Below are 12,430 nucleotides of genomic sequence, written 5' to 3'. Positions count from 1 at the left end.
CTACTTGCCTGTGTTGGCGTTGTGCTTCCTCTAATTCATGGGCAGCACTGCTGGCACAAAACATTCTGGAATATGGTATTTCAAAGTGCAGCCTTAGTGGGAACCAGCCTGTGGTACTCTCTGCAGAGTAGTTTAACCTCTGCATGTGGAGTCACTGAAGAATACACAACTTTTAGCTCAACATAGCATAAATGTTTGTTTCTGAGGTGTGTGAACCAGGCAAATGAGGAATTGCTGACAGACACTAACCAACCTTTTTGCTAGGCTGCTAAACAGTGTTGAGAAGTTAAACTGTACTGATAGCTCGTACCTGGGTGTTGGATGGGCACTGGGGATGTATGTGAAACTATGCACTTGGAGAAACCAGAAAATGCCATAACCAACAGAAAAACTGTTCTGTGGTATTCAAGAGCTGTCTGAAGTGTATGCATCCATTCATATCACCAGGTTAATGAAAGTGTTGGTGAGGGACAGGTCTGAGAAGGCTTTTATGTCCCGATTCTGTGAATTTGATGTGATTTATCACATTACATAAACCACCTCTATTCAAGGTTACCATTTTTAATATATTTTACCGTATTGTGGCTTCTTTTTGCAGTAATTCTCGATATCATATACAGTGATGCTGTGTGTATGTTAATAGGCAACTGTTTCATAATAACTACAAAATAGTTACAGAAGTATTTACTAGTAGCGTGAAGTGAAGGTAATAGACTTCATAAGCAAACTGCAAAACCAAACAGCAACTGTGTGCTCTGGGCTCCAGTGCCTGGAGTCCCTGACAATTTCAGCTTGTGGTATGTTGGGTGGAGCATTGGACAAACTAGCCTGGAGCATCAGTGATCTGAGGAAATTTGGTGTCAATGCACCAGCCTAGAGAGGCAAGTTGAAAAGACAAATCAGTCAGAACAGGGACTGATTTGCATAGGCTAGATATTAAATAATATTTAAAATAGTTTTGTTTATTTTTCACAATATGCCTTGAAATATTTCTAATGAGCAAACAGTGGAATTCAAATGCAAATGTATATATGTTCTCCTAGTGTTATCACTTTTCTGAAAGAGGAAATTTATTAGATCAGAGGTGTATAAACCAAGGTAAGAATCCTTACCTGTATGAATATAGAAAACGAACTTCAATTTTTTTGTGTGTCACAGATATGTCAAGCTTATTAAATTTCAAGTATTACCAATTTTGTTAACCTGTAAAGATTGTCTTTTTTATATATCAGGTTTTCCTTAGTAAAATTAAGTATTTTACTGAAGATTCTTATAAAATCAGACCTTCTGTCTTAACCCAGTCCCTTCTTACACAACACAGATATGTAATTATATTTTATTAAATTTTGCCTGCTGTGGGTTGATGGCCTGGTGCTCGAATGGCCTCAGTGATGCAGAATTCAAAAGTTATACCAGTTGTATGAAAACTTTTTGTGATCAAGGATAAGTAAATGTAAAACAAACAACATCTAGGAAGTAGTGTCATCTAGCAGATGACCTGTTTATTTTGTGTATGCGTTGTCTTTGGGAAACAATGCACAGGCTGAGATATTTGAGCTTAGTATCTTCATTTATGTCAGGAAGAAGTGGTTATTATGGAAGGGTATGCTCAGAAGGAGAATACTAGGATCATTAAATGCATATATAACAAGTGAATTACGTTTTCCTGTATATGAGGCATAATGCGGTAAATGTCCAAATGCTCAAATGCCAGCATTCCCTGCTGAGATTCTTTGGATTGAACAGGGAGACTGTTTGCTAGCTGTAGATAGCTAATACAGGATAAACACGACTTGGAGGTGAACCAGTGGCTTGGTTTTTATTTTTTCATAGTAGTTTGAATAATTTTATGTAACACAAGTTATCTCTGATCATTGGAAAGGCTTTTAAAGATAGTAGTTCATTTTTTATTACACCCAAAGAAGTCATTGGAGCAGTTAGATGGCTGGGAGGGAAATGTACAAGAATGTCCTTCCTTGATATCATTGTGTTTGGGAGTTATTTTCTGCAAGTCTTGGCCTCCTCGTAGATCATCATACTGTAAAAGCTGTCTGCCATCTGTGCTGTCACTTCAGAATTACTGAAGGCCTGTACTATCACCTCAGAATTACTGGTATGCAGCTGTGCTTCAGGTCTAGTTGAAGATTGAGCTCTGTATCAAGATTATATCAGTTGGATGATTCTCCAATCCAAGGATAATTTTACAGTAACAGAGATGGTGGTTTCAGGACAAGAGAGAGACAAATACTGAAGGACCAGTTTATTAGGCACTGAAACTCTGAATTTCAGAGTTGTTTATAGTGTTTTATTTATTTTTAGAAGTACTGCAAACAATTAGTGAATCAGCGTCTTCATCAGAATAGAGCAAAATAGGCATACCATGATTGCTTATTAGAAATTACAACACAATTTTCATTTTGGGTAGTATTTCGCATACAAACTGAAGTCTCAAAATGTTTTACAGAGTTAAGAATCTGTTTGAGATGAGTCTGGGTCAAGATACGAAAAGCAGGCCAAAAAATTCAGTTGGTCACAGTATATTTTACTTGTTTTTACAGATGGGGCTGTGTATCTTTCACCTTTACCCTTTTCTTCTCCACTGTCTGAGAAAATTCTGAGTCGGATATAGTTTTCTTAACTTCTGCATGGATTATGATGTTAGGGAAATCTTAACTGCTGTATTTGGACTTGCCCATCTTTTAAAGTATAGGCATCAGTAATGTGTTTGTAATATACTATGGAAAAAAACTGAGGTTTTTTAATTTAAACCACTAGGTCTGAATGAGAGTGTTTTTGTATCTAAGCGTCCTGCTACTTCTGAAGGCAACAGTGTAACTCCAAAAAAGGCCAAGCCTAATGAGGTTGGTGCTGGAAGCAATTCAGATGTTTCACCTACAGTTAACTCTCCAACAGTAACACCATCACAAAATGTATCTTCAAAAGGTAGGGTAGATCCAATGGTCTAGCTGTCCATCCATGCGTCTGGTTCATGGAGAAAGCTAGCACTCTTGCAATGTTTAAGTTGATCATTATTCTCAATGCTGTTAAGGCAATGTAAATAAGTAATTGTTCTGCCTTACAATAAATAAAAAATAAAGACAAACCTTTCAGTGCAAGAATTTATATACCTTTACAAATTAATTCAACCTAAGTTACTGCATATTCAAACTTCTGGCCTTCCTTGTTCGGATGTTTGACTTCAGTGAAGTGGAGACTAGTTGAGTTGTTCAGTAGCTGTGAAAACAGACATTCAAAACAAATGCCCCTGAACTCATCTGATTTTTTTAGCTCAAACAACTTAATGGGGTTGATACTTAACCAACTAAAAATCAAGGTTGAAAGAATTTTGTGACTGCTGAATTTATCAAGTATTTAAAAGATTAGTTAAAAGGATGAAAACAATTAACTTTAGGAATGCAAGATGAGGGACTTGGACTATGGAATCTCTGTCCTTGGAGTTACTGAGAAATCAGCTGGATGGCTCTGAGCATGCTGATGGGGTTGCATGTGCTTTGAGTGGGAGGCTGGACAAAAACACCTCTACACATCCCTCCTAAATTCTGTGATGCCGGTATTTGGAATAACTATTGCAAAGTGGTTTTTGCAGTTCCGACCTTTCTTTTGCAGTGGTGATTTTGATACGGTTTAAAATAGTAGTAGGAAAGGAGCAGGGGAATTTAAGTTTCAGGTTGCTCTGAATGAACTTCCCCTCCCTACAAGTAGAAAGGTAGTCTGGCTGTTTCAGCATATTAGTAATCAGGCACGTTTCCTCCTGAGCCAAAAGGTGCTTTCCAGCTGATTATAATAGACCAGAACTTCTTATTGACTTTGAGATATTTCCAGCCACATACTCTTTCCTATAATATTAAAATGAGAAGCTACCCACATTATGATTAAATTGCTTAGAATACTTTTTTTTTGACGTCCCGTTTGCAGCTGTTCTCTTCCTTAGCAACCAGCAGGAAGTAGCTATAACCCAGAATATTGCTGGGAAAAAAGAATTCCTACACCCTGTGGTGGGTAAAACAGATACTATGCTGCAAAACAGATACTGTGCTGCAGCTTGCAGCATACAAAAGATAACCAGAGGATATTACTAAATTCAGTAACAAAGGAATAGATGATCATAGTTACTGAGAACCCATTTTTTTGAGTTTGTCTCTAGGCAGTTCCACGATCCCATACAAATTTCAAATGTCACAAAATCCAGCAATGAGGCACCACAGAACATTACATTTTGCTGCAGAACGTTCCAAAATTAATTTGCCCTCAGCAAACTTGTCAAAATGTTTTACAAACTTTAATGCTGAAGACTTGCAGCACTGTTTTGTGGTAAATCTCTTGCATGGTCATCCACTCATTTGAAGGACTTTCTGCTTAATTACGATTCTTAGCAGTAATGTTATCCTCATGGAAAAATACTGCTTGATCTCTGTCTAGCTTGTGGATTATGCAAGATCATTTTAATGACAAAATGTATTAGGCAGTTGCATGGTCATCTCTTAACCCAAACTTTTCCTTGTTACAAGGTGGATGTATTTGTGCGTATATTTTTTATTACATTTTTTTCATAGCCCTGGCACAGTACATTTGACCCTGAAGTTAAGATATTAACACTTCTCCTGTGTTTAATCTGTTCTAAACTGCTTATTCTGCATGGAGTCCTCCAGATCTGTGAATGACTTGTAAATGCAAGAGAACTTGACCTGGAAAAGTAGCTCTCACTGTCTTTTGGCAGTTAGGAGAAAACTGGAAGCTTGGCTTTATTCATTGAAGTTTAAGATAACGCAAAGGTTTTTGTTTTTAATTTGCTTGAAAAGTATTAATTTGTACTGATAAGAGAATATTCCTTCCTTCCATTCTTGGGAGTAATTATTTAGAGGATTTATTGTCCAGGTTTTCCAAAGACACCTTTGCTCAACAGGAATGATGCATCTGAATAGGCTCAGGGTTACAACTACTGCCAGAGAACTATAGTCTTACTATTGAGAATGAGATGGTGAAATTCCTTTCAAAAACAGGTATCTGAACCCTATGTGATGGTGATCAGGTCATGGCATAAAAAGTTTTGTACAATTCTTTAAAATTAAACCTCTTTAAAAAAGAAATCACGTAATCTGTTTCATCTGGGGGCTTAGGGGAACAGAATTAATGTTTTGTCTCTGTTGTGCTCCTATTACCCTCTCCCATTTTTTCCTTGTTATTTGCTAAGATTTTATATATGTTTATATCAAACTGAATAAAATGATTTTGGAAATTAAGAACAGTATTTAAAAGATGGTTGTAAAACCTTGCGTATGTTCACTACAGCCACATCGGTTGAAATAGTTTTTATTTCAAATAGCATGTTTTGCTAGAATAATAAACAATAATAAATTAGTCACTCTTGATTGTGAATTCTGAATCTTAATATGTTTTCCAGGTACTAATGCTACATCAAGCAATATTAAAAACGGAGGACCTTTTCCACGAGCTTGTCCAAAGTGCAATATTCATTTCAATCTTATGGATCCTTTAAAAAATCATATGAAGGTAAAATATTTTGGGGCTGATAAACTTTGTAATAAGTTTATGTGGTCTTCTGGTTGGTTATGAAAAAGAGTGCTATGTTTTGATGTGAAGATAGTCTGCCTGCTGGCTATAATCAGCCAGGGCCCAAATGTCTCGTAGTCACAGAGATAAAGAATGGAGATGGGAAGCTCCAAATGTTGCCGCTTTTGACCATATTTTCCCAATGAAATGAGGCACATGTGCTGCCTGTCTTCTTCAGCTTCAAAATACAATTAAGAAGCATACATAATAATAATAGTAAAAAAAAAAAAAAAAAAAGTTTGATCTTTATCTAATCACTGTTTGTAGAAATTGCTTTTGTACTTACTATACTAGCTGAATTAAAGAACTGTGAATTAAATAAAGTGACTTTTTTTTTTTTTAATTGCATGTCAATTTACAGTATATGGGGATAAGTATACTGACTTACATTTCTACACTAGAAGATGAACTCTGTACCAGTAGGCTTATAGAAAGTAATAATGCATAATAAGAACTGTTGTCCAGCTGGAGAGAGATCTGTTCAGAAACATTCTGATTTTGTTCACTGTTGGAAATTTCATATCATTTTCTATATGAAGTAGTTCATACTTTTTAAGTTTATTATTACAGCTTCTGGGTTAAGCAATTCATTATCTATGCTTTTAGGTAGAAACACATAAATAATGTGTCTTGTGTGATGTAGGATTTCTGAATTTTTCACAATGCTGGAAATAAAAATAACGCTGTTTTTAATAAATGTCCTCCCCAAAGAGGTAAAAGATAAAACATTCCATGAGGTGCTCTGTAAACTTACACTTATCAACAAAGTAGTTGCATAAAAGCTGATTTTTTTTTCTTGTTAGATTTAAATTAAGTAGACAGTTTTCTAATGAGTAAGGAACCACTAGGCAACATTCGTATTCTGATTTGAATCTTAAACTCATTTTACGTGAAACTATGAGAATAATCCCTCTTCGGTGTTAAAAATGCACTGTATTTTATCTAAACACTACCAAAAGATCATTTCAGAGTTAAAAAAGCGTATGTGAATTTGCATGGAGTTAGCGTGACACAGAATGGAAATGGAGCTTTGCATGTAGCTCTAGTTAGCAGGTGGCTTCAGTTTTTAAAATGCTGTTGTCGTTGATGCAGTTTGTTCGGAGCAACTGATACCTTTGTCTGTCTCTTCATCTCCCCTTTTCTATTCAGTATTGTTGTCCAGATATGATAGATAATTTCTTCCCTGGAGTGGCCAAAACAGAATGTTCAAGTACAACAAGCAAAATCAATGAATCTGAGAAAGGAAAATTGATTATGTTAGTTAACGACTTCTATTATGGGAAACATGAAGGTGATACCCAGCAGGTACAACAGGAGCAGAAGACTCATACAACATTTAAGTGCTTCAGCTGTCTGAAAGTTCTTAAAAATAACATAAGGTATTTGAATTCACTTTCTACACGTTTTAATAATTTACAGCCTATAGCAATTAATTTTGTACATTCACAATTTGTCTCTTTGGCATAGAAAGATTTTTGGCTCCTTGAAAACTGATAATACTGGGTAATTGAACAGAAATTGAATTAGTTTTTACTGTGCATGTCCATCCATATTTTAAACTTATTCACTGATCAGAGTACGAGTTTTAATGGTGTCTAAAGGAAATGGTTTAGTTTTAATGAGAGCAGCTGTAGGATTTGGGGTTGAAAAGGGCAAGCAAAGTATTGTACAACTTGCCATCCTGATTGATGGTGATATCAGTAGATGTGAGTGTTAATTTTCTTTAGGGATTTCCAGTGACTAATAGTTTGTGGTTTACTTATGTAACAACTGTTATTTTGATGGAATAATTTTTCTTCCAAATGCCACAAAAAGCTTCAGTAAGCTGTTTTAATGGGTAGACCAACTCATGTCATTGTTCATTTGGAAGTTAAGGTCATTGTACTTTTTTACATGCATTCTTCAAGGGAAGCTGAAGTAGCAGAATGTAAAACTGAAGAAAAATGAACTATTCTTTCAAAAGACACAGTCTGCAGATTAAAATGAACAGCGTTATGCTAACATTAAACCCATATTATTAAACAAAACAAACGTTTCTTGTAATTACAAACATTAAACTTGCTGTAAATCTTTAAGTATGTGTCTGAGTAAAACTGCCAATATTTCATCTTAAGCAGTTAGGAAATCTGATGTTGTCAGACGTTCAAGAGAGTTTACTGCCATGACTTAACGGTGTCAATTCCTTTCTTCTGCTAAGTATCTGGATATTTTCAGTTCTTTTTTTTTTTTTTTTCTTTTTTTGGGTCTTTTTAAGCAACTATGTTATATTAGAAATCTGAACTCAAGTAACTATTCTCTTTATCACAGTAAGGAACTGTATTTTTATTTTTTTTAAAATTCCAAGGTCACCACTTTGAGAAATGTATTCTTTTTGTGAATGTGACCTACATTTAATAGCTCTTTTGGCTGTACTGAAATTAAGCCCATTCAAAATAGAACAGTTTATGAAGTTAACAGTGGTGGGTTATGCAACTAGCATGTCCTTTTGGCAATTCATTGCTCCACAGATAACTGACCTGCCAACAATGTGCGAAGTGCTTAGTCTTCTCAGGTAGGTCCTCCTGCAGATAGTTGGACATATTAATAAGGAAAAGGTGGTGACTTTCAGTAGTGATGTACCACCAAGTTTCTGATAACCTGGTTATCAGCTGCACAGTGGCATTCTTTGATAACTGCCCTTCGTAACATATCTTCAGACCTAAATAATTTATAAAAAGGCAGTTCTTGGAATGCTGTCAGTTCTGGATGGAGGTAATTTCAGATAAAGCTGTGAAGGTCCTAGTTGCACATGAGTCTTCCTGCTTAATAGCTTTTAGTAGAGCTGCAGTTCTGCTTGCTCCAGAATGTGGATTTGAGCCTCTAGTGGTGGTGAGGTCTGAATGTATTGTTGCTGTTGCCTTTGACAGTTTGTGTATTTCAAGACTGGAATTTTGGCTAAACAAACATGAAAGATGCAATAGATTGCTTAGTTTTAGAGCGTGTTTCAGACATGTTGCATATTCCTTGTAATAGTCAAGATACCTTTTTTAGCTTTGAGACGTGATTTCCAGCATAGTCAGTTTGCTTAACTTCATTGATTTTTGTTTGTTTGTTTTAGATGAACACTTCCTGCTCTAACTTCTTGAAATTGAGAAGTGCTTTCCGAGCAGTTTTTCTAAGGGTTCTTGTGCATTTTGCATGGGATATGTCATGGATAGTGTTAAAATATGGCTTTTTGCACCTGTTCACTATCATTCAAAGGTTTATGAACCACATGAAGCATCACTTAGAGCTTGAGAAGCAGAGCAGTGAAAGCTGGGAAAGCCATACCACCTGCCAGCACTGTTACCGTCAGTTTCCCACCCCATTTCAGCTGCAGTGCCACATTGAAAGTACACACACGCCTTATGAGTCGTCTAGTAAGTTGACTTATATATCACATTGAACCTTTTTGTGACCTAGAATTTTCAGATATTTTCTGACTTTTGATGGTTAATAACCTTAGAATAAAGGTATTGTACGTTAAGAGCAATAATCATGAGGTTTAATATAGAAGCTGGGCAGTCATTCAACTTATGTCATAACAATGTATCTGGAAAAAATATTTCTAAAAGCTGGGGGATGGGGAGTGGAGGCAGGCTCTTTTTTTTATGATTGAAAGCCCCTGATTTCAAGAGTTCATATTGTTTAGGGGCCTTGCACTATGGGCTTCCTGAAGTTGTGCAGAGTGTTTAACCTGAAAAGTAGAAAGATTGTTAGATTCTTTTACCTTTATAGAGTTCGCTGTTCACATATATGTATGTATTGATTTACTTTTGATCCCAGGCTAATTTTCTAATGTATTTTTCTTGCTTTTCACTTTTTCTAGCTATTTGTAAAATCTGTGAATTATCCTTTGAAACAGAGCAAGTTCTTTTGCAACATATGAAGGACAATCATAAGCCAGGTGAAATGCCGTATGTTTGCCAGGTATTTCAGAGTGACTGTTTTGTATTTAGATTACACCGCCCTCCCCCCCCCCCCCCCCCCCCCCCCCCCCATGAACACTGTCTCTACTGTCAATAAACTTCTAACATGAAAGTCGAACTTCTTATTTTAGGTATGCAACTACAGATCCTCAGCTTTTTCTGATGTAGAAACACATTTCAGGACAGTTCATGAAAATACAAAACATTTGCTGTGCCCATTTTGCCTCAAAGTAATAAAAATTGGAGCACCGTATATGCATCATTATATGAGGCATCAGGTAAACAGATATTTTTCTATCCTTAATTGAAAAATGCTAAATAATTATAAAATGAGTCTCTCCCTAAAATAAACAACAACAACAAATAGAACTGATTTGTGTAGTCCTTAGTGGATAAGAATAGTTAATAAAGGATGAAGCCTTATAACTTCTTCTTTTGAGAAGTCTTTGAGTGAATTGTTAGACTTTGTCATGTTTTTATATGACAGAAGTTCCCTGTTTAAAAATCTCTGAATATTCTTGAAAGAATCTCTCTGCTACTTGGTTTCTTCACCAAGTCATAGTGATATGTTCTGCTTTTCTTGAAGTTAATAGCAAGGCTGTCAGTGATTTAACTAGAGAAAAGATTGTGACGTACTGCATTGACTTAGTTTAACTGTCAATCTCTGATTCCCTCTTATAATAATATTACATGTGTACACAGTTGTCTTGTCTTTGTACAATATTATTAAGAGTTTATCAGGTTGATTTTTAAAAATCAGATGACCATTCCTTGAGAAATTCTAGGGCTATAGTTTTGTTTATCATAACATTCCTGCTTACTATATATTTATTTTTTCCTTTAAGAAAAAAGGAATATACCGTTGCACTAAGTGCAGACTGCAATTTTTGACTTGCAAAGAAAAAATGGATCACAAGACTCAGCATCACCGAACATTTAGAAAACCTAAACAGTTAGAAGGATTGCCTCCTGGAACAAAGGTAAGTGTTTGTAAAGGAGAAGTAGAGGGGCAAATGAAGAAAATGCCTTGGTAGGGAAAGGGGCGAAATTAGAAAGAGATGCTTTTCTCCTTTCTTGTCCAAAGCAAAGAAATTTCTGCTGCCTCTAAAACTAAAACATCACTTCCTTTTGGAAGAATTGTTAGGAACAGTTCATGGTTTCCTCCTGGTGATATGTATTGCTGTTCTGTTTCATTCTTCAGAAAGTTATCTGGAATAAATAGATTGGCTAATCATGAGGTAATAAGACACTTTTTTAAAAAAAAAAAAAAATCCAGGAATTGATAGGTTCTTTTGATATTCTTCCTAACAGGTCTTATTATTCAGACCTTTCTGTTTCTTTTCTGCTACTACTTCTTCTTCTTGTTGTTTGGTTTTTTGTTTTGTTTTGTTTTGTTTTGTTTTGTTTTGTTTTGTTTTGTTTTGTTTTGAGAACAGGATGTAGACAGTTGCAGGTCTGAAGAGAGAGCAGTGTTCTTTGTCATGGCTAATTATTTCCAGAAAAACAAACTTTTTAAGCATCCAGTTGATTAAGTTTAGCATCCAGTTGAGATTAAGTTTACTCTAGTCAGCAGTATTTACCTTTTTTTGAGACAACCTTTGCTGAGGGGAATTTCATATGCTATGTTAAATTGTTAGTTCTCTTCTAAAATGGCTCAAACTTTGATGTAAACAGAAATGGGAACTTGAATAGTTTAAATGAAAAAACTTTTAATTTCATACTTCTAGGTCACTATTCGAGCATCTCTTGGATCTCTTCAGTCAGGATCTTCTGTTAGCACGAGTACATCCACATTTCAGCTATCACCTAAAGCTAAAAATACAACCACTAGAAATCATAACAGATCTAATACAAATAAGTCAAAAGCAAAATCAAAACCATCAGCTACATCGAAGAAGCAAAATGCATGGACCAACAGCAGCAGCAAAAAAAAAAAAGTTACAAATACAGCACTGCATAATCTAAGGTAAAATATTAGCATTAAAATATATGTAAGTATGCTTTGAATATAAGTGGTCATTTCATTAATTTTTTAGTAACTCACGATATAGCAATATAGAACATTCAACCACTCCATTTTGTAGAAAGCACATACTCATGAACTTTCCACGTGTTGGTATCGTGATTATAATTTGAAACCTTCATTCTTCATAATTTTTTGTCTGGCATGTATTCTGTGTGGCTCTGACATGTATTCTGTTCTAAATTTAGAATCTTTCTCTGCACAGAGCCCCAAATGATTTAAATACTGGTACACCAGGCAGATTTACATTAAAAGTGGCCTTTGGAGGGGGAATACATCTGTTGGGGTGTTCTTTGCAAGCTTTCTTATGGAGGGAAAACTGTTTTCCTCCTTCAGCTTCTGAAGGGATTTATTTGAACCCATTATTCAAAAGGTGAAGTCTTGTCTGTCCTAGGAGGTACCTTAATTTGGGGAACTAACAAAAGAGTCAAAGTAAATGCAGACTGTGGAGAGAATGCTCTCTTTATATTTACAGTGTAATGTTTTTTGCAGTCCTTGTTAATAATTTAATGGGTGTTTTATGGACTTGAATATAATTTCATTGCCTAGCATGAATTCGTAGTTGTCTTTGACAAAGGTTATGGATGCCTCCATTTCAGTAAGATGCCAATACTCACAAAACATAGCTCTTTAAGACATCCAAAAATAGCCAGCAAAACTGGGGAAGAGCAGGATTATATTCTTGATCTATAGATATTTCAAAGCTTGCAGAGGATTTTGGGTGACAGGAAAACCACATGCTCTTGTGCTCATAGCGGCAAATGAAGCATTTCTTTGAAATCCTTCTAAAGTATGGAAAGATAATGCTAGCAGCTGAAATTGGAGGTTCTCACCTGCAGGATCTTGTTTACAGAAATGCCCAATAACA

General features: G+C 35.6%; 1 protein-coding gene across 7 annotated transcripts in view; it reads left to right on the top strand.

The window, feature by feature from the left end:
- ZNF280D (zinc finger protein 280D) overlaps window positions 1-12,430 on the top strand; it is a 51,130-nt gene that overhangs the window by 17,191 nt on the left and 21,509 nt on the right. For 6 of the 7 annotated variants that reach the window (XR_004253737.1, XM_032194563.1, XM_032194558.1 and 3 more), the window contains 8 exons: window positions 2,776-2,943; window positions 5,423-5,532; window positions 6,742-6,971; window positions 8,833-8,990; window positions 9,440-9,540; window positions 9,671-9,817; window positions 10,385-10,519; window positions 11,267-11,505. Coding sequence is in view for 6 of the 7 variants with exons in the window: in XM_032194563.1 (XP_032050454.1) it covers window positions 2,776-2,943; window positions 5,423-5,532; window positions 6,742-6,971; window positions 8,833-8,990; window positions 9,440-9,540; window positions 9,671-9,817; window positions 10,385-10,519; window positions 11,267-11,505 (1,288 nt within the window). In the remaining variant the exon portion in view is untranslated. The remainder of the gene's footprint in view (window positions 1-2,775; window positions 2,944-5,422; window positions 5,533-6,741; window positions 6,972-8,832; window positions 8,991-9,439; window positions 9,541-9,670; window positions 9,818-10,384; window positions 10,520-11,266; window positions 11,506-12,430) is intronic. The other variant, XM_032194562.1, reaches the window with a different exon arrangement.

The sequence above is a fragment of the Aythya fuligula genome, chromosome 11 (genome assembly GCF_009819795.1).
Source record: "Aythya fuligula isolate bAytFul2 chromosome 11, bAytFul2.pri, whole genome shotgun sequence".
Taxonomy (NCBI): Eukaryota; Metazoa; Chordata; class Aves; order Anseriformes; family Anatidae; genus Aythya; species Aythya fuligula.
The sequence above is the reverse complement of the archived record's forward strand: the minus strand, read 5'-3'. Positions and strand labels throughout refer to the sequence as shown.